Consider the following 27052-nt stretch of genomic DNA (forward strand, 5'->3'; position numbering starts at 1 on the left):
CAACTTGCCGCGGTAGACTCGGTCCTTCCATGGTATGGGTCCCAAGGACGGACCTCGGGTCATCAAGCTTGGCGACTTGGCGAGTCCCTTTACCTGCTGAGTCATCTCAGTGACCCCCCCACTGATCAGTTCAGCTCTCTGTGTTATCAAGGGCACAAGTTTGATTCTCTACATTGTTGATTCTAGTCCATGTGAAAGTCAGAGAGGGGGAGGGGCAAGGTTTTTCAAAGAAGCCAAAGTGCACTTCTAGAAAGGAACAGAAACGTGGTTCTCAACCTGTGGGTCACGACCCCAGGGGCAAATGGCCTTGGGGGGGAGGTCGCCCAAGACCATCGGAAAACATTAGCTTCAGACCAGTAGCAAAATTACAGTTATGAAGTGGCAACGAAAATAACGTTAGGGTTGGGGGGGGGGTCACCACCTCACGAAGAACTGTATTAAAGGGTCGCAGCATTGCGAAGGTCGAGAGCCACTGGACTACAAGGAAGGATGCAGTTCCCGCTTTCACACTCAGTGGGTAAATATTTGGTGAGAAAGCACACGCAACTTCCAATCCTCTCCCCACAGAGCACTCATTAACCACCTCAGGGGGAAAACAGCAGCCCCGCAGTGGAAACACCTGGCCCCAGCTAATCCCAACGCCAACATCTCCAACATGGGGCCATATTGACACAGTGGGCCTGCTCCTCACAGGACGAGGAGACGGCATTAACACAGAGGTATTCTTGCCTAAGACGCACAAACCTAGCTGTGAGGGAACATCAGACAGATTCTAACTGAAGGGCAGCCTACAAACGGCTGCTCTGGCTGGTGATGTAGGTAGGGCAGGAGGCAGAGTGCTGGAAGACCCGGGTTCGATCTTGCCCACTGCATAAACTGAGCACGGTGGCCTGCGCTTGTAATCCTAGCACTTGGGAGGCAGAGGAAGGAGGGTCAGAAGTTTAAGGCCATCCTGGGGGAAAATTCAAGTCTGAGGCCAGCCTGAGCTATGTGAGGCTCAACAAACCAAAAGCAACAGAAAAGCCGGACAACAGAAAGGCTGGCTTGCCTGTGAGAGTCAAGGAAAGCCGAGCAGGGCTGAGGTCGTGTGCTGACTGGAAACCAAAGGCACACCGATGAAACCCATCGGATGAGCGCAGATGGGACTTGGGATGGAAGACAAGGCCATTCTTACTGTGGGCTAAGTGTTGAAAGAAAATGGTCCCCAAAGGGAGTGGCACTGTTAGGAGGTGTGGCCTTGTTGGAGGAAGTGTGTCACTGTGGGGGTGGGCTTGGAGGTCTCTTTCACTCAAGATTCCCTCAGTGGGGCTGACAGATGACTTCCTGCTGCCTTCTGGTCAAGATGTAGCCAACACCACATCTGCCTGCATGCCGCCATGCTCCCTATCATGATGATAATGGACTGAACCTCTAAAACTGTAAGCCAACCACCCCAATTAAATGTTTTCTTTGTAAGAGTTGCCGTGGTCATGGTGTCTCTTCACAGCAATAGAAACCTAACTAAGACGGCTAGGGAATTGTGTGAAATGTTAACCTTTCTTCTTTCCTTTTGTTTGTGTGTTATATGCACAAGGCCATATGTGCACCAAGGTCAGAAGAGGACCTGGGGTGTCCCAGTGCATCACTTTCCACTTTATTCCCACTGAAACTGGAGCTGGTGTAAACTGGGGTTACAGGAACATATGCATGGTCCCATCCTTCCCCTTTTTAATGTGGGGGCTGGGGATTTGAATTCGGGTTGTCATGTTCGTACAGATACACTCCTTTACCGACTGAGCGATCTCTTCAGGCCCTAATGTTCCTTTCTTGATGTTTTGAGAACTCTCTTGTGGTTATTTAAGCAAATATTTTTGTTCTTAAGAAACCTAAGGTGTTCAGAGATCACATTTCTAAGTTACTATCAACTTATCAGAAATGGAAAAGGGGAAAACACACACAGAAGGAGGGAGAGGAAAAACCCCAGAGGCTGGATTTGTAGATCCAGATGAAAAGTGGTAGGAGCTTCAGACAGGAAAGTCTGAAGCTCCAGACAAATCAAAAATTACTATTAAGTAAGAAGAAGTACAGTCAGTATGGAGAGGAATGGAGTGAGCCACAGACGTATGGATTTCAGAGACTTCCAGGTTTACACAGGTCGTCTGGTGAGATGGAGAGGGAAAACATAAATTTCATTTATTTATGAACCCATTATTTATTTGCTTATGAATAGATAGATAGGGTTGCAAATAACCACATGCAAATTTTATTTATTTATTTATTCATTTATTCATTTATTCATTTATTTATTTATTTATTTATTTATTTATTTATTTATTTATTTATTTATTTATTTATTTATAGGTAGCTAGATAGGGCCTCACAGAGCTCATGCTGGCCTTGGACTGACTAGGTAGTTGAGAATATGACCTTAAACTCCTCTTGGCCATCCTGCCCCTAACTCTTCAAGTGCTCGCATGACAGATGTGTGCCACCACACGCCCTCTGCAATGCATGATACTAAAAGGGAAGTCCCATCAAGTGACTCTGAGAGCGTTCACCTGCTCGGCAACATCAGGCTTCTCAGCGTGGGGCTCGGGGCTCAGGGCTCGGGCAGTGAGACTGTGGTCCTTAGAAGAAAAGTATCCAGGCACTGACTCGGCCACTAGTCATCTGACACGCAGCTCTCCAATTTGCTTCTGAGAAGGACTCAACGTACAATGATAAAATAGGGTATTCGCTGCCTAAAATATCAGGTGGCCACGGGCTGCAGGCTTTATTCCGTGCACTCACCAGCCTTTCCCCCTCGTTCTATTAGTGATATTGCTCTTTTTAAAAATGTTACTACGGTTTTATGGGTTTACTTGTCGTGAGTGTGTGCATGTGAGTGGAAGTCAGAGGCAACTTGCGGGAAATCTCTTCTCTCTCCACCATGTAGATTTCGGAGATGGAACTCAGGCTGTCGGGCTTGGCAGCCGGCACCTTTACCAGCTGAGCACGCAAGGGGCCCTGAATTCAATCCTCAGACCCTCGAAACCAAGTATGGTCGTGAATGCCTGTACACACACACACACACACACACACACACACACACGCACGCACGCACACACGCACACACGCACACACGCACGCACGCGCACACACACGCGCCAATGACATGTAGCAGCACATAGACCAGCTGTCTTCCTCTATGTCCTTTGGCACTTTCTCAAGCAACACAGTATATATAACACCCTGTGTGTTATTTTTGTGTCTTTTGAGAGAAGGCCTTGCTGTGTAGTCCATGTTGGCTCGACCTTCTGAGTCTCCTGCCTCGACTTCCTAGGTACTAGGATTATAGGTGTATGTCTCCACAGCTGACTCATGTGCGACATTTATCATTTCTGAATGAGAAGAAGGAGGGGACCCTGGAGTAAGGAGATGTACACAAGGACTGTCCATCTTCTCACAGACCATCCCCCACTCCCTTAACAAGTTCTCCTCTGCATATGGAAGATGCTGATAAACGTTTATGAACAAAGCAGAGACGGTTTTTTTTTTTTTTTCTTTGCTCGGCACTCTGGGAACAGAGTGGCGAAAGACAGTGCTCGGGCCTGGAGAGTAGAGTCAGTGTGAGGGTCAGCACAATCTCGTCCCCAAGCAGTGAGATTATGGGAACAAACACCATAAATAGTTACACAGGGGACTGGCAAGATGGCTCAGTGGTTAAGAACACAGGCTGCTTTTGCTGGAGACCTGGGTTCAGTGCCCAGCACCCACAGGGTGGCTCCCAACCATCTGTAATTATTTCCAGGGCAGTGGTTCTCAACCTTCCTAATGCTGCAACCCTTTAAGACAGTTCCTCATGGTGTGGTGACCCCCAACCATACAATTATTTCATTGCTACTTCATAGGTGTAATTTTACTAATGTTATGGATTGTAATGTAACTATCTGTGATTTCTAATGGTCTTGGGCAACCCCTGGGAGAGGGTCATTTGATCCCAAAGGGGCCGTGAGTCAACAGGTTGAGAACCACAGCTCTAGGGGATCTGACACCCTCTTACGTCTTCCCTAGGCACCAAGCACGTGCATGGTACACAGACGGGGCAGGCAGGCACTGGTGCACATAACATAAAAATAAAATCTTTATAACAAAGCAAAGCAGGAAAACCAAACAGCAACACAGGCGATTTCCCCATTTTCCACCCCCAGCTTGCCTTAAAGGTGCAAATGGAAGTCATAGTAGCACTCAGCCCCGCCCCCACCGCAGCGGCCGGGTTAGGACTTGTTTGGACACCCTTCCCTGACAGACTCCACATGACTCACCAAATCTCTGCAAATATGCAGCCTATTTTCTTCATTGGCCCTACTCCCCGGGCAAACGTCTTCGAATATTTTACTTCTGATCTAAGCTAAATTTTTCATAATCTAGAGTGTTTTTATTTCTCTAATTGAAAAAGAAAAGAAAAACCAATGCCCCAGCTTCTGTGCCTGCGACCTGAGAAACTCCAGGCTCCGCTCACACCTCTGGCCTGACAAGGAGTCATGCTAAGTCATTAGGGATGTGGGGAGCGCCCCTTTCCCCTGCCTCCGGGCTTTGATTTGCAATTATGGGAATGAGTCTCAACTCTGGCTGCCCCTTAGAGTCGCCGTGGGGAGCTGAAAAAACTAAGATACCAGCCCCACCCCAGCCCAATTAAATCATATCCTTGGGGGATTACGATGTTAAATTCTATGGGCTCATTATCTCTATTACCTTCGCAATCTGTCCATTTGTTTTGGCACCTAATTCAGGTCCTCATTACCTCTTAGTTCTGCTAATTAAACGGGATGTTAATTGTTCATTCCCCCTCTTAATTTCCTAACAATAGCAAGGGCGCAGTGGCGGTGGCAATGATGGGTAGCGTGGTGACGATGGTTTGGAAAGCCCGGCGTTAGTGAAGAGTTACTTTGTGTGGGGCACAATGCTGAACTCATTACAACCCGCTGGCTCATTTCTGCACAACTCTATGACGTCAGCGTTCCTCTAATCCCCATTTAATAGATGAAGAAACTGAGGCAAGGAGCGATGACGTCATTGGCCTGAAGCTTGGAGAAGAGAAGGAGGCAAAGCCAGGATCCAAATCGGCACTGCTTCCCAGCCCCAGTCCCCCGCCAGCCCCAGCACCTCCTCCCCAGACACCCTAGGCCCCCCGCCTCTCAGGAGTCTGCATGAGCTGCCGGACTCCAGGTTCATACTGAGGGTTTTCCCCTGTGTGTGCCTTTATCTTTTTCTTTTTTAACATTCAGGTTTAAACTTTCACTTTCTATTTAATTTAATACAAGGTCTCCCTTTGTAGCCCTGGTTGGTCTGAACTTGCTATGTAGACCAGGCTGGCCTAAAATTTACAGACACCTGCCTGTGTATGTCCAGCCCACCAGGTTTTTTTTAACATTACATTTATCCTCTCTCTCTCCCCTTCAGATTCATAGTCTCTCCCTGTCTCTCTGTCTCTGTCTCTCTCTCAAGTTTGCTTGTGAAGGTTGGAGGATAACTTGCAGGGGTCAGTTCTCTACTACTAAGTAGGTCCTGGGAATCAAACTCAAACCATGAGGCGTGGCAGCAAGTACCTAGAGCTACAGAGCCATCTCTCGGCTTCCTTCCTTTGCAGTATTAGAATACAGAGTACGATAACACAGAATTCATTGGGGAAATTCTGCACTTTGCTACCTATAAAGCAATATGTGCCGACAGTTCATGCTTCTCTGCTCTCGGACAAAATCAGCCCCCCCCCCCCCCCCCCCCCGCCCCGTGCTGTGATATGATACACACAGCACTCATCCGCAGTGGCCAGATGATTGACAGCTGCAACTGCAGGCAGCGCCCTGAGAGTTTAGGAAATTCATACACTTTCCAGTCACCCCAAGAAAGCCACGAGCAGCTGGTTTATTTGAGGGGAAGGGACCAGAAAGAAAAAGGCCAGGAGCCAACACTGAGTATTATTATGATAGTGTCCTGGAGCCAAGGAGGTGGGAGCAGTCAACACTGTCAGATGTCACCTAGATGATGCCTAGAAATCACGGAGATGAGCGGACAGGGCAGTTAGAGCTGAGTCAGGCTGCCACGGGTCGGCGGGGAAGATGTGGTAATGGAAGCATGGGAAGCTGGGCTGGGAATGTTAGAAGGCAAGTATGGTGATTGATGCTCACAAAGAAGACGGGACATCCAGAAATATGTGTTAGATTTGAAAGGGAAATCGTGTCCCTGAAAAGGAGCCTGTGGAAAGACCGTCTCAGACAGGAGAGAGGGCAGCAAGCCCTGACATTCTGGGGTCTGCTGCAGGAGGCTCCGAGGTGCCACAGGATGGGAGAGGGTAAGGATGGGTGAGGGGAAGCAGAGAGGGAGATAGCAAATGAAAGGTAAGTGGATCAGGACTAAAGGTCCATCATTGTGTCTGATTCAAGCCACTAGAGGGCACCAATACCTCATGCTCACCATCCCAAGCCAGAACCACCAGCATGGCCCATCCAGGGCACAACTGCTCAATGCTTTGTAGGAACCTGCCACTGGTTCCGTGCATGTCGTGGGACAGCCTACCCTGGGTGGCTGGCTCTGCCCTACATGGTTATTCCTGCCCACCTCCTGACAGATGGCTGTGACAGTCATCTGAGAGCCACACATGACATCATGTTGTAAACTACCACGGGCTCTCGACCACTCTAAGCTGGTCCCGTGATTGCTGGAAACCACACAAGCTCACTGCACCTCTATTTATATTCTGTGTACATCTTCTTCCTCACAGCTATCCTCTAAGCTTTTAATGAGCAAGGAGTCTCAGTGTATCTTAAAATGTCCTGGGTGAGGAAATAATATGTCTGGGATTTGCTGTAAAATCAGAGTGGCAAGAGGGGGATGTGAGTGATGGCAATATGGGAGTTCGTTTTACATAATACACTCTCCTTTCATAGATCTTTAAATTGGTCTCTAACAGTTTCTAAAATCGCCATGGATCCCCTTAAGGCTTTGTAGCTAGTATGGCTGGCAGTGAAGAAGCCCTCGTCTCCTGTCTGTAAAGCGAACAGGCTGAGAAAGGTGAAGGTCCTCTATGACTCTGAGACTCACTGGACAGGACAGTGACCAGATAGCTTGGCCGGCATCCACTCGGAGCCTTATGTCCTTCCCGGAAGATGGAGTGCAAAGGTTCTATTCGAGCATCGTTTCTTACATGCTTTGGACTTCAGTCATGGGGAGGTGAGGTGCCCTGCTGGGACCCCACTGCCCTTGTCTCCCAGGACTCTCTCCCCTTCCCTCCAAAGCCCAAGGTTGCCACAGCTGTGCTGAGGGGCCACTGTCCGTGTTTTACGGGATGCTTCCCTGAAACAGCTGGTAGAGAAGAGCGCCTTTAACTGCAGCCTCGCAGCTATGGGGAGAAGAGGAGGTGTTCTGACCGAGCACCGACGGGACAGAAAGGCCTCCTTGTTCGTAGGAAGCGGAGACGGATTTGAAGCAGGTGTCCAGGAAGAACGGGGGGGTTAATGGTCAGGGCCATGTGTCTTCAATCAAGCAGTCCAGGTGGTGCGTGCCTATGTGCTGAGGTGGACGCAAAGGTGAGGCTGTCGAAGACCTAACCTCTTTGCTAACCCCTGGCTGTGCCCACACAGTGTCAGGGTTAATCTTCATTGCCAATTAGGCTGGATTTACAATCACCATGGAAACCCCCTCCAGGTGTGTCTGTAAGAGTGTTTCCAGAAAGATTTAACCGAGGAGGGGAGACTCACCCTGAATGTGGGAGGCACCATCCAACGGGCAGGATCCCCAGACTGAACAAAAAGGAGAAAGTGAGCTGAGCACCAGCATCCATTGCTCTCTGCTCCCTGACAGTGGATGCAGCATAACCCAGCCGCCTCGCACTCCTGCCACCACGGCTTCCCCACCAGACAGCCGCTCCCACCAAACCGTGAGCCGAACAAACCCTTCCTCTGTTAAGTTGCCCTCGTCAGCTATTTTAGCACAGCGAGCAAAGTAAGACACCGGGGAGAGAGACTTAGGAAGCTTCTGGAAGGTGGCAAAGAGTCAGGGGCAGGGGCCCAGGCTGCTAAAACAGACTCACCAAGTGTGCTGGAGACGGCGATCTTGTGTCCTTGACTGTAGCGCTGGAGGGGACGTCGAGGAGGGGCCATTTCATCTGCAGGTACTGCACAGGGGACAGAAAACACGAAGCAGGTGAGATGGGGTCTCCCAAGCACCAAGATGAGTATAGGGAGGGGGCTGGCAGGGAGGTCACCAGCTATGCGGGAGGCCTACAGCTATAAGCCCACGGGCCCTGGACAGGGGCAATCGCCGCCACTACCACATGACTCTAATACGGCACAGCATACATGTATGGTCGCTCTGCTACCACTATCCTGTCACCACGGCCAGAGGCGAGACATTAAACAACGCAGCTTAACTTTTAAGTGGGGAGGGGATGGATACATTCCGATGTGACCATCATCTTCAAAGAACCTATCTGTGAGACTCAAGCCTTCTTAACTCTCTCTACGGAGCAAGGCAGATCATCAGAGAGCAGATTCCCAAACGGAGGGCCTGCCTGGTCCATCTCCATCTCCTGCAGCATCACCGATGGCATTCCCCAAGAAACACACTTGTGGGAGTGATAATCAAATGATAAAGCGCCGGACCGGGCAGGGCATACGGTCCAGGTGGTAGAGAGTATTCACAGAGCATCCACAAAGCCCTCAGCACCACATATATGGGCCATGGTGGTGGCATGCCTGAAATCTCAGCCCTTGGGAGACAGAGGTAGGAGGATCAGAAGTTCAAGGTCACCCTCAGCTATATAACAAGTTTGAGGCCAGTCTAGGATGTATAAGATCTGTCTAAAAAAAAAACTCCCACCTGCCCGGCGGTGGTGATGCACACCTTTAATCCCAACGCTCGGGAGGCAGAGCCAGGCGGATCTCTGTGAGTTCGAGGCCAGCCTGGCAGCCTGGTCTACAGATCGAGATCCAGGACAGGCACCAAAACTACACAGAGAAACCTTGTCTTGAAAAACCAAAAACCAAACCAAAACAAAATAAAACCGAAAACCTCCCACCTGTCTCACAGTCTAGGGTTATGAGTAATTATCATTTTTGTTTGTTTGTTTCTTTGAGATAGGGTCTTGTTACATAGTCTTGGCTGGCCTGGAACTTAGTATTTAGACCAGGCTGGCCTTGAATTTGCAACAGTCTTCTTGCTTCTAAAACTGGCATACTCAGTTTATAGGTGTGTACTACCACACCCAGCATCTATTCACACTCACGGATGCTGACTCTTTTGAGAGATATTTTTCACTAGCATCTCTCAACCTTGGAACGGTCACCTGGCACCCCACCCTCTGCCATGCATCGTTGGGGGCGGGAAAGGAATTTCCATACCCACGTGCATATAAATCCATGCACACATGCTCTCTAGAGTGGGAAAAAAAAAACCCTTTCCTTAACGTTGGTTCGGCACAGCTAACAGGAGGGAATCTAGGGAAAGTGGGGGACCCTGGGCTCTGAGCACAGCATCCGTGAGTATAGACATCACTCAACCAATGTAAGTTGTGACCCAAGACAAATGACTTAACAATTTGGAGTCTTGTTTTGTCACCTGTGGGGCAAGCTATTATGACTAACTTTACAGACGGTTAGCAGGAACGGGACCACGTCCGGGACCGAACACGGTCTTGCACGTGGGAGATGTTTGATAAATGGCAGCTATTATGTTCATAAGCAAACCATTAGTCTTTGCCAGGAGCAAAAGCAAGCATGTTGTCCTAGAGTCAACACTGACAGGGTGCTTCTGGGCACCCGACCAGCCAGGCAACGGCTGTGCAGAATGTCCGAGACTAGCTTGAGAATTAGAGGTCGGCGAGGAAGGCGAGGCTCAGAAAGACTTCCAGAGACTGAAGGGAGCCTTTGGCTCGTCATTGCTCTTGGATTTCACAGGGGAGGGAGGTACTGGCTATGAGCGGGGAAAAGTATTGGGTGGGGTGAACAGGGCAGGGGCTGAGTTTTCAGAAAGGTATCTTTAAGACTTGTGGATGTCGCTCAGGCTGGCAGGGGGCCTTCCTAGCACACATGAGGCCCTGGGTTTGCTCCTCGGTACATAAACTGACAGTGGTACTGCCTGCCTGTAATTCCAGCTCTAGGGAGTTGGAGCCAGAAGGACCTACCTACTACATAGAAAGTTTGGGGCCAGTCTGGGCTACATGAGACCTTGTCTCAAAAAATAAACAAACAGGGCAGGGAGACGGCTCAGCAGGTAAAGGCACTGAGAAACCCTGAAGCCCAAATACACGAAAAAACAATAATGGTGTTTGTATATGCATGTACAACCCTAGCATTCCTGCTGTAATATGGGAGCAGAGACAGCATTGCCTGGGAGCTCCTAGGGCCAGGTAGCCTACAGTGCTCAGGGCAGCAGCAGAAGCAAGAGAGATCCGGCCTCAGCAAGTGGAAGGTGAGAACCAACTCCTGGAAAGACAACCAATCACAGCGGACCCACTCAAAGAACCGGGGTTCGCACACAGCCCTTTTCTAGCAGCAGGAAGGGGCACCAGCCCAGGCTTTGGGTGAATCAGTAGCTGTAAGTCAGGCTAAAGGGATAGGCCAGGTGCACCAAAACCCGAGCCTAGGGTTTTCATGATTGCTTTTCACTTTAAAAAAAAATCCATTCCTTTTACTATTCTATGATCAAGAACATATTTGTGTGTGTGTGCATGTGTGTGTGTGTGTGTGTGTGTGTGTGTGTGTGTGTGGTGTGTGTGGCTGACCTCAGATCAGAGTCTTCCCCAATCACTCTACTTCATTCACTGAGGCAAGATCTCTCCAGCGAAGCCAGAGCTGTCCAGTCTAGCTAACTAGCTTGCTCCCGGGATCCCCTTCTGAGTGATATTTACATGGGTGCCCGGGATCCCCTTCTGAGTGATATTTACATGGGTGCCCGGGATCCCCTTCTGAGTGATATTTACATGGGTGCCCGGGATCCAAGCCCTGGTCCTTACGCTTGCACGCCAGGTGTTCCATCCAGTGGGATGCCCGCAGCCCATCGTGACCCCTTCCACCGTACCAGCCTCCAACACTTCCTTTGCTCTCATGGACTCTCTCATTCCTTGTCTCTCTGCCCCCACCCCCAGAGGTTGAATGGAAATAAGGACATCAATGTCCTCCTATGGTGGTCTTCCAGAAGCAACAACCCAAATGTTTGTCTGTTTAAGAAACCGAACCTCTGGAACAAACATCTGATGCTAAAGGGAAATGTCCTAAATTATGTCACCCCAACATGAACTGCAACAGGGGGGGTCTCAGCATCCCCCACGTCCACCATGATCTGGTTTCCCATTGCGCCATAAAAACATACGCGTGTGTTGGCTGTTCGAAGAGACAGCTTTAAATCTTCTTATTGGAGTGGGCCAAAACAATCTGAATTTTGATTCAGGACAATGATTGGGGTCTTAACACCATAGGTGATCTTTTGGGTTGTCACACACAGCTGGCTTTAGGACTGCCGAGCAGTATTGTTCCCCTTGGCACTAATGACTGACATACGGGGCTGCAGGACTCTGCTGTGGAGGGGGCCGTCTTCACACACCAGCAGCTCACCGGCCTCAGCAGCCTCTCAGCCTCTCTTGACAGTTGGAAATGTTTCAGAGTCAGGGATGAAGAGATGTCTCCGCCATTAAGAACGTGCGCTGCTCTTGCACAAGACCCAGGTTCGAATCCAGGTACCCACATGGCAGCTTACAACTGCCTGTAACTCAGATCTAGGGGATCTGACATCCTCTGTCCTACACAGGCACTGAATATACATGATGTGTTTACACACACACACACTCACACAAACGCAAGCAAAATACTCATAAACATTAAAAAAAGAAATGTTTCCGACTTTCCCAAATGTCTCCCAGGATGGGGTTAGGGGTGGGGCTGCCTGCTGTTGTGAATCACTATTTTAGTGACTGAGGAGTTGACCTGCAGTCACTGAATTATTTTACCAGGGCACATTCCACTTGACAGTGCGGATGTCGAGGTTTACCACACATACACTCACAGTAAGGAGTTCCCATTACCACACATTTACAGAGTGAGAGCTCTGACTTTCGGCTGCTTTATCTGTCTAGTGGGACATCTTTTTTGGGCTTCCAGGGCCTCAGTGTCCCATGGGGGGGGGGGGGAGTCATAGGCATGTGTCACCATGCCCAGCTCACACACTAATTTTCACTGAGAACGGGAAGCTTAGATGGTAACAGTCTTAAGCCCAGGCCTGGGAAAACAGGGCAGAGAATCATTTTGGAAGGTAGTACTATTTTAGTTCTCCTTTTTTCAACTTAAAAATTTTTCCCCTTGTGTGTGGTGTACATATGCGTTTATACGGATGTGCATGCATGTTGTGCTTGTGTGTAGAAGCCAGAGTGTCCTGCACGATCACTCTTGGCCTGATTCTCTTTGATACCAGGTGTCTTGGATTGCTCTTCACCTAATATATTGAGGTAGGGTCTCACAACTGACCCCAGAGCTTGCTGAATCCCAGCCCTGCCTCCCGAATGCTGGGATTAGAGCTGGGTCACTACATCAGCATAGCCTGGTCACTACATCAGGGACCCAAACTCTGGTTCTTACACTGGTGTGGCAAGTGTTTAACCACTGCCCACTCCCTAGCCTTCTTTTTAAAATGTTGGAGAGAGTTGTGGGGTGGACGGCAGAATTTTAAGGCTCACTGAACAGTAGAATGACTTAGAAAGCCTCCAGACTGCAGCCCAAGGAGGGGGGGGGGATTCTAAAATGCTCCCCAGGAATTAGGGCAACAGGAGGCCACAGCAGTGTAATATCCCACGTCAGCACTAGGAAAATGCAGGCATCTGCGTAGTTCTGAATGCCTAGATCACATCCAGTGGAAAGAAACTGCTTTTTAAAAAGATTTCTTTACTTTTAATTTTAATTGTGTCTCTGTGTGTTGTGCACATGTGTGTATGGGTCCCTCAGCAGTCAGGGTGTCGGATCCCTTGGGGCTGCAATTACACGTGGTTGTGTAAGCCATGAACTGTGGGTGCTGGAAGGAAACTCGGGCCCCCTGCAAGAGCAGTACCCACTCAACACTGGGACATCTCTCCAGCGCCAAGAAAGCGCTTCTTGGCAGTGTTTCCCATGGGAGGTCAGCCCACAATTATCCTGGAGGTCACTGCACATGGGTGGAGCATGTCTGTGGGGATTAAGTGATGTGTAGCTGAGCTTAGGCTCTGTGCATAATAATGGTGTGTGGACAAATTAAAACAGGTTTCGACAAGCCCCATCTAAGCTCCATTCAACAAGCTGCCTGAGGCTCAGGCTTATGACTGGCGTATCACAGCCGGGCATGAGTGCAGCTGATGTGCTACTCAGAGCCTGGTTCACCTACCCCCTCTTTCCCAGGATGGCCACTGGAAAGGCAAAGCTCCGGGTCTTCAAAATATCAGTGCAACTGCTGGACTGAGCAACAGTAACAGCTACTCTGGAGAGCTGTCTGTGACTAAAAGACCTCTTGAATAGTCTCAGCGGTAGAAAAGACGACATCATCCTCAACTTACATACACTGCTTTAATATGCCACCATGTTCTGTGACGCATACGAAGGGCAGATAGAGAGTTCCCATTCTCACAGGATCTTGGAAACTGGTGGGGGATCTAGACTTCTGCTATGCTGGTTTATAGGTAAGTACAGGCCAGAGGCCAGAGGAGGATGTCAGGTGTCTTGCTCTATCATTCTCTATCTTATTCCCTTGAGACAGGGCTCCTTACCGCACTGGAACCAGACTGGCAACCAGCAAGCCGCAGGGATCCCACTGTTTCTGCCTACCACAGCGCTGAGGTCATGGAGGCGCACGCCTTTAATCCCAGCACTGGGGAGGCAGAGGCAGGCGGATCTCTGTGAGTTCGAGGCCAGCTACACAGAGAAACCCTGTCTCAAAAACAAAACAAAACAAAACAAAAAACAAACTCCAAAAAAAACCCCCAAAATTATTTATTTATCATCACCATTATGTGTCTGTCTGTCTGTCTGTCTGTCTCTGTGTAAGTGGCATGTGCGCACATGTGGGGCAAGAGGTCAATTTTGTGGAGTTGGTTCCCATCCTTCCACCTTTATGTGGGTCCTGGGGATCAAACACAGGTCCTCAGGCTTGCAAGGGCCTTTATGTGCGGAGCCAGCTCCCCAGCCTGGCATGGACCTTCACCTTGCTAAGGAAGGGTGATTCTAGTCCTATTTTAACGTTGTTCTCATTGGAACAGATGTTGAATTCACTCAGCATCCACCAAAAATGGTCACATGGTTTCTGATTTGACTCATTTGTGAGATGCATCCAGAGTGACTGATTTTCCCACCTGGGAGCACTTTTGCATTCCCTGGGTGAACCCTAAGAGGCTACCAGGGTTGGCTCTTTTTTTTTTTTTTTTGTACTTTTCTGTGGAAGGCTGATCAGAGCGCCACATTCCTAAGTACAGGCGGACAAAAGTCATTTTCTTTTGGGTGACATGTCTAAGCTCTGGATGTTACTTTCACTTTGTTAGAGGGGTGCTGTGCCTCTCTTCCTGAATGTTCCGCTGTCTCTTTCCCAGAGTCCTCCTGGGGCTAAGTGCTCGGCCAGGTGGGCTGTTTCCGCTCCACTCGGGCCTGGGGAAGGGTCCCTCTGCAGGCTCTTCCCTGGGGACCAGGGCCCGCTTTCCTGCAGCGGGGCGGAGACCTGTCCTACACAATCCCCGCTCGGCTCCGAGACCCCGCAGCAGATTAATTGCAGCTGTGCCCTGGAATTTCCCCAACACACAAATCTTCGTGATGTAAAACAGCTGGGAGGAAATCCCAGCATGCCCTGGACAGAGGCAGAGCTGCCAATGAGCTATGGAGATTAACCCTCAGGCTCCCAGAGAGCAGTGAAGGCCCCCTGCGCCGGCAGGTCCACCCTGTCTCACCCCTGCTCAGGACTCGCTGGGATGCCCAGTCTCTGCTCGAATGCTCTCTGAGAAAACCCTTTCTCTGGGTCACCAGAGAAAAAGCAAGGCTTCCTGTCACAGAAGGAACCCACAGCAAGGCTCCCAGAGGAGAGAGCCCTCATCTCCCGAACTCCAGCTCCTGGAAGCCCTCCACTTCAACTGTGGACACAGGCAGAGGACAGAGTCCTTTCGGGTTCTTAGGTTAGGAGAGCAGCCTTGTCTGCCTCTCTGGTCCCCACTGGTGAACAGTGACTCCTGTGACCTTAAGCTAGGGCTCTCTTGAATAAAGTCCAAGGATTCCTAAGGCTGCCTGCCTCAAAGGATGCCACGGATGCTGTCACCAAGAGACAAGACTGAGGCAACAAACGCCCCCTCACCCCCCTAAAATGGCTTCAAGCACAGTGAGACATCTCAAAACAGAGGGTCTCACTATGTAGCCCAGGTTTGTCTCCAACTCACAATAACCCAGCTCGCTCAGTCTCCTGAGTACTGACTGGTGTGGGTGTTACAGGGATGCTCTACCACACCCAGTGCCGCCTCCTCGGTCTCTGTCTCTCTGTGTGTGCGCGCGCATGTGTACAGAGGCTTTGGGTACTGTTCTTCAGGAGCAGACCGCCTTGACTTTTGAGACACAGAGACATGGAGCTGGCCCACTGGGCGAGTGTTCTGACCTGCGAGCCCCAGAGACGCCCCTGTCTCTGCTTCCAGTGACTATAAGCACTAACCACCAAGTGAAGTCCTGTGGGTGCTCAAGTCTGGTCCTTATGCTTGCAAGGTAAACATAGTCCGGAGTGAGCCCGCCTCCCCAACCCTTCCTCTTCCTTTTAAAGGCAGCTGTCCATATAAAGTTGGCAACAAATGGAGAATGTGGAAGAGTGAATAATTTCTCCACGGTGGATGAGCTAATTGTACCTCATCAAACCACTGTACCTCTACCACCTATAAAACCTCAACCAGCCAGCCTGTCCTTTGCTAAGAGCCTACCTATCCTGGTTGTATTCAGTGGTCCAGGGACAAAATCAACAAGCCAACCAAACCTCACCGTCTCCCAACACAGCTACCGGTAACTTCTTGCTGGACCCGAGTACCCTATTTTGTTCTGCTGGTCCCCAGTCTATTGCATCTTTTACTTGGGAGAAACTAACTTTGCTCAAATCCCAGACCCAAGGCTACCTTCTAACAACTCAGTTACTCCCACTGGCCCAGGTGTATCTGGAGTGTCCCTGGAACTCACATGGTAGAAAGGGTATTGTTTGTATACTTTGTCCTCTGGGCTCCCCATGGGTCATGCCTGTTCAGTTATGTGTCTCATGTCTGTGACAGAGGAGGGATTTATTTGGGCTCACAACTGCAGGGGTGTTTCAGCTCATCATGGGTGAGGAGGGCATGGCAGAGTTCTGGGCAGCAGTGGTACGGCTCCTAACATATCCCAGAAGCAGGAAGCAGGGTGCTGACTGGAACCAGAGGTGGGTACACCCTTCAAGGCCACCCTCCATGATATACCTCTACCAGGTAGACACCACATCTCAAAAATTCCTTCACCTCTACAAACGGCATCACCATCTGGGGCCCAAGTGTTCAAATGCCCGAGTCTGTGGGGAGACATTTCACATTCCAGCCATGACAGCAGTCAGAAAGTACTGAAATCCTAAGCTGCTATGTCCTGACAAGTGTGCTATACCCATTTGTCAACCCAGCAGACTAGGTTGGCCAGTCTGCTACAGTACCCTTTGGAGATTGGTTTGTATGCAAAGGAGTCTATTTCACTTTTTTTCTAGGGGCTGGGGGTGGGGGAGACAGTGTCTCACTAGGTTCCCCAAGTGCTGGCATTAAAAGTGTACACCACCATTGTCCCATTCACTCTTGAGCAACTGATCTTTACTACTGGATGACTATTTGAATACTGTTAGGATTTGGAGGGACAGCATGGAGTCTCTGTTGCCCAACCCTGCTGATTCCTAGAAGTCTGTTTAAGACCCTTTATCTAGTCAGGGGTGGTGGCTCACACCTGTAGTCCCAGTACTCGGAAGGCAGAAGCAGGAGGATAACCATGAGTTCCAGCCCCCTGCCTCCACACTGGTGGGTTCTGGAAGAATGGTTCTTGATTTCCCACACATAGATAGCTCTATGTTTAAAAGTGCACCCACCACTCTGGAGAGTCACCTCAGTGGTTAAAAGCACTTGCTGCTTTTGCAGAGAACCTACATTCAGTTCCCAGCACCCACATGGTGGCTCACATCCACTTGGAACTCCAGTTCCAAGAGATCCTACCCCCTCTCTGACCTCTGAGGACTCAGGTATGCATGTGGCACTCATACATACACTCAGACACACACATACACACAAAAACAGAACGAGTAAATATTTTAAAAGGGAAAATACACCAACTCTGAACAATCAGTCTCAAGCAAAAAGACAAAAATACCCCCCAAGGGGGAAAATATTTAATTTTCAGAAACCACCGAAGAAGGGTAATGAAAGAAAAGAAAAATCAAACATCATACTTTGACTCTTACATCCTTTCTTTTCTTTATAGAGTGGCTTTAAGCATTTGCATATATGTACTGGGTGGCATTAAATCCCAAACACAAGGCTCTTTGTTCCACCCCGGTGCAGAGGCCCTGTTCCTTCCTGAGGTTGGTGAGAGATGAGTCCCCCGAAATAAATTCAATTTGTAAGTCCATCGGGATCTGTAACAAGCTACTTCTGGAGTTAATACAATAGATAGTTTTTTTGTGTGTGGAAAAGTTATTTAAAAAAGAAGTCACACTTTAGGGCTGGAGAGATGGCTCAGCAGATAGAGAGAGTTTACGTCCGCCCTTTTAGAGGACCCGAGTTTGGATGTCAGCACACATGTCAGGCAGCTCAGCCAGTCACCTGTAACTCCAGTTCCAATTCCAGGGCCTCCAGAACACACACACACACACACACACACACACACACACACACACACACACACACACGGACCAGTAAGACTTGGTCTTCTTGTAAAATCGTGCACACTCCACCTTGTCCCAAGTGACCTGCAACTATCCGTGTCTCCTGTCCCAGGGACTCTGGTGCTTTCTCCTCCCAGGATTTGAGCTCAGGTTTGATTTAGAAAGCTGGCTCTCTGGTGGAAAAGCAGAGCACCAGAGCGCCAGGCCCCGTCTAACCTCTCCGGACTCAGTCACCTCACCTATAAACGAGGGGCATTTTACTCTATCAATCTAAAGACAAGACCTGGACCAGACCTGGGCCTACCAGGGGAGGAAAACCCAAACCAAAACCAATGCAGCTGTTTGTCTAAACACAAAGAGATGTCAAAGGGCTCCCCGTACATCGGGAGTCGCAGCAGATCTGGGGGACCCTTACTTCTGAGGACGTGTTCTTACCTACAGAGACCCAACCACTTTACTGGTGGAGCAATCACTCCAGCGGAAAAATATTTTTTTATACACACACACACACACACACACACACACACATACAGTGATGTCACTATTTTCCCTTAGCTACTGGGGTGCTGAAGCAGGTCAGTTGAGCCCAGGACTTCAAGCCCAGCCTGTGACATAGCAAGATCCTGTTGGAAGGGAAGAGAAACTATGCAGTGAGTCACTCCATTTTAGTAACTTTTGTTCATGGAGCCAATGACTTGCACTTTGCCCACGGATGGGGAAGTTTTGGTAGAGTGTGGGGACTCTAGTGTTTTGTGGGGGAAGAGGTCCCATTCAGTGGTGCCCCAGGAAACCCTTAATGCTGCTTCCTAAGCAAAAACTGAAGTCCAACACCCAAGTCTGTCGTGTAGCATTTGTGGTATCTGTGGTGTGAACGTTCCCACCACAGTTGGTTTCGAGGGATCGTGGTGAGTCACTGTAAGCAGTGGGAAGAGATGCTAATCGTTGGCCTGCTACCAACCGGCTGGCCACACACCACCGCTGGTAGGCAGGAGTGGAGACGGCTCTTTGGCCTGTCCTGACTTGGAGAATTATTGACTCCATTCATAGATGTCTAGAAAGCTATACATGGGATGCCTCGTTGATTGGGCCTGAGGTCGTCATGGAGACCTGAACACGTGGCCAGGTGCATCTTTCTGGCAGCTACATGCTCCTTTCAGAAAAAGCAGGGAAAACTGTCCTCTGAGCACTGGACATGGACACTCTGATGGCCTAGACCAAGGCAGCCCTTGGAGCAAAGCCCAAGGCTTAAGATAAACAAAAAGCCAGTTGGGTGTGGTGACACACAGTATGGAGGGCACAGAGACCCCAAGTTCAAAGCCATTGTTATATACTGAGGCCCTATTTCAAAAAACCTGCTTTCGTGTCCTCATTTCTGTAGCCTACAGTTCTCTGGGTCTAAACCGCCTTCTCCTGGCTCTGACCTGGAGCTTCAGGATCCCAGTGATTTCTACACTCAGCGCTTGACCATGAAAGTGCCATAGAGAAGCACACGTAGGACCCATTTCCAGCGTCTGGCCTTCCTCTCTCCTCAGGCTGACCACCCCGCACAGCAGCTCTCCCTGGGGTCCATACTTGGTCACTGTTGTGCGGAGGAGGACTTCACTGCCAGCACGTCTTTTCCTCAGCGGAGGCCAACTGCCTCGGCCCCCTGGTGTACAGCCCGTTTCCTGGCTCTGGCCCTTTACCTTCAGCCCTACACTCTTGCCTTCATATGTGGCCCTCACCTTGTTCCAGCCACACAGGTGAGAACGGGGTCCATATCTGCTCTTACCCAGCTGCCTCGTTGAGGTCGACACTTAAGTGTGTTCTTGCTTTTTTTTCCCTACAATAAACACCCCCTGACTTCCACGAACACGCATTGCTTGGCTCTTGTGTGAATACAGGGGTCACAGGACATGTTTCCAGTTGTGAAGCGAATGGTTAGATCCACGTATGTAGACACGCAGGCTTGGGAAGACCTTTGAGAAATCAGCACCTCTCTCGGCAACATAGGAGTGTGTTTACCTCTCCATACTTATATCTGCACAGGGCATGGCATGCTCTGGCCTTTGCCAAGCTGTGGGCAAAACCAGCATGGGACTGGTATTACGGGGAGTATCTCTCTTGTTGTACTAAGTGAGGCTGGGCCTGAGCAGATGCACAGGCAGCATTCTGAAGGGCAGCCACAGAGGACATCACAGTCTGATGGGAAGAGCAATGGGGAGTGTGAGGCCACCGCGGGCGGACTCCGCAGGAAGGGTCTGTGTGGCTTCCTCACGGTGGCTGATCTTCACTGGGGAGGAGACAGTAGACTTGACAGACCCTGTGGGCTTGGACTGTGGGGTGTGTGAGAGCAGGGGAAGAGAAAAGGAAGGGGTCAGGGAAAGAAGGAAGGGGGAAGCGGAGAGGAGAGGGAAGAAAAGGGACACTGAGGGATGGAAAGAGGAGTTGGAGATGAGGGAGGGAAAGAAAAAGACGAGGATGGGGAAAGAAGGAAAGAAGAAGCAGGAGGAAAGTGGGAAATGGAGGTGGAGGGACGAGGAGGCAGGGAGGAAGGAAGAGGAGGCGGGGAGGAGGGGGAGAGAAGGAGGACATACTTGGGCAGCCTCCACTTCCTCAACCCTTCCGGTGGCTCCCGAGCACTGTCTCTCCCACCTGCATAGACACTCTACTGTCTTCACGGGCCTTGGATGGCTTTCCGTGGATAGTCAGGGCGAGCGTGGGCAGCTCTCAGGCCCCTGCGCACCGGGCAGCTCTGGGGAGACACGCCTCCTGCCGGAAGGGCTCTGCTCCGGCCTCCGCAGATGCTTGCAGGTTCTGAATGCCTTCTGCTTCAACTTACTGACCTAACTCAATGTCCTGGACAAAAGGGCTCAGGAGAAAGGCCAACAAAGGCTGGATGGACGCTCACTAAAATGTCACCACTGGGTTTTCAGCATTTCAGGCAATATGTTTGCTTCTGTTCTTCGCTTCAGATACTTTTCCCCCCCTTAAACAAGGTCCATGTATTACACTGTAGCAGCAGGACACAAAGCTATTAAAAGTAATCTCCTGATTAGTAATTTTAACCCCCGGATTTGTGCCCTCAGTTTACACAATCAGAAACCTCAACATCTATTTTAGCATCTTTTACTGCTTCCCACTGGCAGTAGACGCTTCCAAGCTTCCAACTGGATTCTAGACACTTCTGAAAGTGTGCCCCGACTGGCGCTGGGCCACTGCAGTAGCTCCCTGCATGTGGAGAACCTTGGGGTGGCAACCTGTTTTGTTTTGTCTTGGGTTGTTGTTGTTGTTTGTTTTTGTGTTTTTCCCTTAAAGGTTGCATTTTAATTATGTACACGCATGTGAGTCTGTGTGTGGGTATGTCCCCATAAATGCAGGTACCTGGATAGATCTGAAGAGGACACAGGATCTATGATGCCGGAGTTACAGGGTGTTTTGAGTTGCCCTGTATGGGTGCTAGGAACTGAACTCAGGTCCCTCTGCAGAAGTAGTGTATTCTCTTAACCACTGGGCCACCTCTCCAGTCTCTTTTTTTGGTTTTATTTTTCTCAAATTTGCTATTAGCTGAAGATTGCCTTCAATTTCTGATCTTCCTGCCTCTACCTCCAAGGGATTATAGACATGTGCAGTCAGGCCTGGCTTATGTGGTCCTGGGGACTGAACCCGGGGTTGTGTGTGTGCTAGGTGAGCACTCTACCTCCTGAGCTACACTTCTAGCTTGAGCAACTTGGTTTGAAGGGAACAAGTAGAAAGTCTGTGAAATATATCAGCAGGCCCCTTTGCCTCAGCTGGACTAGATGTCTCTATCAAGGAACGGGGTGTTGGGTAGAGCCGCGAAGGTCCCAAATGCTTTGTCCATTGTTACCACCGTTTCTGTCACCAGCCTACACCTGCCAATCCATCTTTCACTTTCCTTTAGAAATACCCTTCCAAACCATACAGCTACACGAACGGGCCTGGTGATGGATCAGGAACAAAAATCACTAGTCACGAAAGCCCGATGACTCGAGTTAGATCCAGGAACCTCAGTAGAAAGTCAGATGTGATGATGAGTATCTGTAATCTCACTGCAAGTGAGAGACAGCAGGTGGACACAGCGACCTTTTATAGACTACCATGAAGGATACAGGACCTTATTTTTGCTTTCTAGAAGTGTCAGCCTAACCCTGCAATCTTGGAACATTGACCATGGGGCACAAGTATGGTGTACCCCTTTCCATGCCCATGCTAGACATTGCTAATAGATTCCTGAATACTTCTCAGTTCTGCTTGATGCAGGCTCAGAGTGCTCAATGTAGTATACCAGGTGGCTTTCTAACAGTGGGTGAAAACCACTGTGAGGCACTGTCATACTTATTTTCTCTGATTGAGAACTGATGATAGATAACAGATATTCTATCTGGAAAGAAGCAGGAGCGAGAGCCAGGTCCCATGAACCTTTCCCTCCTGGCTGGTACAATCAGAAACATTCTTGGAAGGGGGCAAGGGTTCATAGAGAAGGCCATTGAGAAGCAAAAAAAAAAAAAAAAAAAAAAAAAAAAAAACAGTCCTAACTTGCAGAGTCCAGGGACCAAAAGCAGGCCTGGGAATTCTGAAGTTTATGGATTTTCCCTCGTGGGAGGGGGAGCTGGAAAACATCCCAGGTATTGAGGAGAAAGGAAGCAGGGTCTGTGTAAAATCAATAGGGAACAGGAAGTGGTTATCTGGGGCCAGTAAAATACACAACACAAAAGAACAGCCAGCAGCAGAGGGCTGGCTCCCAGCAAACAGAGCTCCTCGGGCCCCTCCGAGTCTCCTCCATGCCATCTGCAAAGCCTGCCCAAAGTCAGCGGCCCCTGGTGCCAAGAACATCCCTCCACAGGTGAGCAGGCCTGGGAAAGGTCTCTGATCTGATGGGTGAGAAGAGACTGTGATTTCTACACAGGGCCATGGCCCCGAGAAAGGGGGTCCAAAGCACAGCTTCCTGAACTTATCCTGAAGGGAGGGCACAGGAAATGAGGATGGCTAGAAGGCTAAGAAGTGAACATCGATGGTGGCCAGGCAGAAAGTTAGACTCTATATATCACAGCCTACACCATTGCCTTCTCATTACATGAAATGAACGCTCATCCCAGTGACTACCCGAAGTGTTTATTCTAATGAAATTAAAGTGTCCAGCATGCTCAAGCATCCGGGTTTGATCCCCAGTACTATAATTAGCAAACAAAAAAAAAAAAATCACTGAAGTATATATGTGCATATTTTTCTAAAATTTTAATTTCCTGGATATTGTCACTTATAATGAAGTTCCACACATAAATGTATATCACATATATGATACACACACACACACACACACACACACACACACACACACACACACACATGACTTTTTTAATTAAAAAAATTTAGAGAGGCTGGAGATATGGCTCAGTGGTTAAGAGCACTGAATGCTTTTCTAGAGGACCCAGGTTCAATTCCCAGCACCCACATAATTCTGTTCTGGTTCTGTGGGTACCAGACATGAACTGGTGGACAAACATACATACAGGCAAAATACCCATGCATATAAAATAAAATAATTTAAAGAAAATAAAATATTTTAGGGGCTGGAGAGATGGCTCGGTGGTTAAGAGCACTTCATTTTGCAAAATTCATATTCACTTCCCAGTACATACATGGCAGCTCAGAACCATCTGTAACTCCAGTTCCAGGGGATCCAACATCCTGTTCTGGTTCTGAGGGTGCCAAGCACAGAGTATGTGATATTGATTTTATATTTGTATATATAATACACACACACACACACACACACACACACACACACACAATGTACACCTCCTAAAATTTTAAGAATTCTCTTTAAAAATTAAATTTAAAGTTTGCCGGGCGTTGGTGGTGCACGCCTTTAATCCCAGCACTCGGGAGGCAGAGGCAGGCGGATCTCTTTGAGTTTGAGGCCAGCCTGGGCTACCAAGTGAGCTCCAGGAAAGGCGCAAAGCTACACAGAGAAACCCTGTCTCGGGGGGGGAAAAAATTAAATTTAAAGTTAATTACATTTTCTCGTGTATGTTTCTGAATGTATAAGCACACGTTGCAGTCTTCATAGTATAACTTGTGTGAATTACTCCTTCCCACCGTGTAGGTCCTGGAAATTGAACCCAGGTCCTCAGGCTTGGTCGCAGTACCTTTATCCCCTCAGCCATCTTGCTGGCCATATATTTGTTTGTTTGTTTAGAGATAGGGTTTCCATAGGCACATAGACTATGTAGCACAGGCTGGCCTTGAACTTGTAATCCTACCTTCACCTCCTGAGACCTGGGGTTACAACACAGGCATGTACTACCCGCACACCCAGCTCCCCCATCTTTAAAAGTGAGGAAAAGCGACTTTGTTTAAAGGAAAACACTGAGTACAGAGTATAGGTGGTGGAAAGTCAAGGTCACACAAGCAAGTGACATTCGGGGCTGGCTGGTGGAGTCGGGGCTGCAGCACATTCTTGGTATGGATGGCCTTAACCACCGAGACAGGCTTGCACATAGACCCCAGAGGCTGCATGTGATTGCTTCTCACCTAAAGCCCAAGCTGTCATCCTCTAGTGCACACTAGGTCACAGCAGCAGACACCTCACTCTCCACTGGCTTCCTCCCTTTTTATCATTTAGTTAGCCAGGAAGTCCTGTCTATTGGCTGCGGAGGCATCTTTCCCATCTCCAGCCTTGACTTTGAGATGACTTACTTCCTAGTGTGCTTGCCTGTCCTTCCTCGGCTCGCCTTTCTCCTCTTCCCTCCTCTCAGCTTCTTGGGGACAGGAAGCTTCTGTGTGCTCTGGTCACCACAGCACTTGACATAGCACATTGTCTGTGATAAGTGCTTGAGGACCAGAGGAGGGTATTTCAGGAGTAACTGAATGAGGGGCGGAAGTCCTCCTTCCTGGAGAGGTTTCCGCCAGCCTAGGTGAAATGCATCCAAAAGCCATTGGTGGCTCTTCCTGGGGCTGTCCCTGATCTGGTCGGTCGTCCCCTGTGAAGGCAGTGAAGCTGGGAACAGGCAGCTTCACTATCAATAGGCAGCACACCAGCTGAGTAAGACTCCCTTAAACATTAGCTGAGGGGCTGGGTATGGTGGCACACGCCTTTAGTTCCTGCATTCAGGCAGAGGCAGAGGCTGTCTGTGAAGTTGAGGCTAGCCTTGTCTACAGAGCAACTTCCAGGCTGGTCCCTGTCTCAGAAAAACAAAAATAACAAACACCATTTATTGAGCCAGAAACAATGTGAATACCTTTAGTTCCAGAATTTGGGTAAAGCCAGGAAGCTTACTGAGTTCACTGATGGCTTGTGCTGTATGGGATAGAGCTCAGTGGTAGAGCATTTGTATAGGCCATGTAAGGAAGGCTCTGGTTCAAACTCCGGCAATCTCCAGTGAAGGGTATCATAATCTGTTTCCAAATATAATTCTCAGCTCCTTCTCCAGCACCATGGCTGCCTGCACACTGCCACATCCTACCATGATGATAATGGACCAAACCTCTGAACTGTAAGCCACCCAATTAAATGTTTTCCTTTAGAAGAGTTGGCCTGGTCGTGGTGTCTCTTCACAGCAATAGAAACTCTTAAGTCACAGACCTTCAGTGATTGTTTCTACACCGAACACACATGTCACTCTCGAATTGTTACTTAGCTGTTTGCATAGCATCGATGTGGAGTATTTAAAGTAAACTAGAAATAATTTAAAGTATAGGGGAGGATATGCCTAGGAATACACAAGCACCCCATTGTTTATTAATTAATGTGTTTGACTGCAGCCACACGTGTGCCATGATACGAGCCTGGTGATCACGTGGCAGGGTCTCTAGTTAACTGCTGTGCACATCGGGCTAACCGGCCTGCAAGCTGCTGGCCATTCCTTCGCTCTACCTGCCATCTCGATGGGGATGTGCTGTGATTACAGTTGCTTGGATGGCTGTGTCTGGCTTTTTTATGTGGGATCTGGGGATCTGTACCCAGGTTGTCAGGCTTGTGTGGCAAGCACTTTACCTACTGAACCATTTGCCCAGTCCAGTGCTACACTATTTTAAACCACAGACTCGAGCATCCATGGATTTTGGTATCACCTGAAACCTGCCCCCATGAAAGAGCACGGCACAAATGTACATGTAGTTCCCTGGTCTTGGTGATGCCGGAGTTGTACTGCGTGACCCTGCTGTGGGACACAGCATGCTTAAAATCCATACTCTAATATTCATATCATTCTACGCAGGAAAATGTGTGTGCAAAAGCGAGGGGCAGCAGAGATGGTTAAGAGCACGGGCTGCTCTTGTAGAGGACCCAGGCTCATGTCCTAGTACCCACCTCAAGCACCTCACAACTGCCTTGTACCTCCAGTTCTAGGGGGATCTGATACCCTCTTCTGGTCTCTGAGGGCACCTGAAAGTATGTGGTATTCACATAGTAAGTTGGCACATGCACATACTCATACATTTGAAAAAAAATCAAGGGAAAGACATCACAGTGTCTGCGCAGAGATTCAGAATTCTTTAAAGAAAACATCTGCAGACCACCAAGCTGTTCTCACGTGTTCTATCATTTCATCCTCACGGACTTTTCAGATGGTGCTATTATTTCCCCCCAAACAATGAGAGGACTATGGCACAGAAAGCTGAATAGCTAAGCCCAAAGTTCCATCTCATCCCAAGACCACACTTTTAACCCTTTAAACACACCACTGCTGAAGGGAGCAGCGCACACCATCACTCCTGCAGCCCATCCTGGCTTTCCTCAGACAAGGACACTCAGACAAAAGTGGTGAGCGATCCCACCATGGTCGCAGAGGCTGGCCACCCACCTAAAGGGAATTGGAACAAACAACCCAGGCGTCCCCGGCCCTCACTGCGGAAGAGCTAGGGTATACCATGACATTCTCCAGAACCCGCAAAGGTGAACATAAAAACAATTGGAGGAGGGTGAACTACTAATGCAGGCAAATCAAAATTATGAGTGGCGATCTGGAGAAGTCATAAAACACTCAACAAAAGAAAAATGGTATCATTTAAATTTTCCTTATGGCTAAACCAGAAGGCCTTCTTAGTATGCACGATGGCTCCACACTGCCCCCTGGTGACCCCTGTGTACCCACTGGGAGCATGCTAGTTAAGGACTATGGGGAACAAAGGCTGCAGGTCATCAAACGTGGTCTGTGAGACAGCAGAGATGTTCTGGACCAGGCAC

At 49.2% G+C, this 27052-nt stretch overlaps 1 protein-coding gene across 2 annotated transcripts in view; it reads right to left on the reverse strand.

Moving 5' to 3' along the window:
- The window catches only part of Tcf7l1 (transcription factor 7 like 1), a 165515-nt gene that overhangs the window by 14287 nt on the left and 124176 nt on the right, over positions 1 to 27052 (reverse strand). The window contains exons 4-5 of one of the 2 annotated variants that reach the window (XM_042273484.2): positions 8048 to 8131; positions 7716 to 7757 (exon numbers count right to left, since the gene is read on the reverse strand). In XM_042273484.2, the coding sequence (XP_042129418.2) occupies positions 7716 to 7757; positions 8048 to 8131 (126 nt within the window). The remainder of the gene's footprint in view (positions 1 to 7715; positions 7758 to 8047; positions 8132 to 27052) is intronic. The other variant, XM_042273485.2, reaches the window with a different exon arrangement.

The sequence above is a fragment of the Peromyscus maniculatus genome, chromosome 3 (assembly GCF_049852395.1).
Source record: "Peromyscus maniculatus bairdii isolate BWxNUB_F1_BW_parent chromosome 3, HU_Pman_BW_mat_3.1, whole genome shotgun sequence".
Lineage (NCBI taxonomy): Eukaryota > Metazoa > Chordata > Mammalia > Rodentia > Cricetidae > Peromyscus > Peromyscus maniculatus.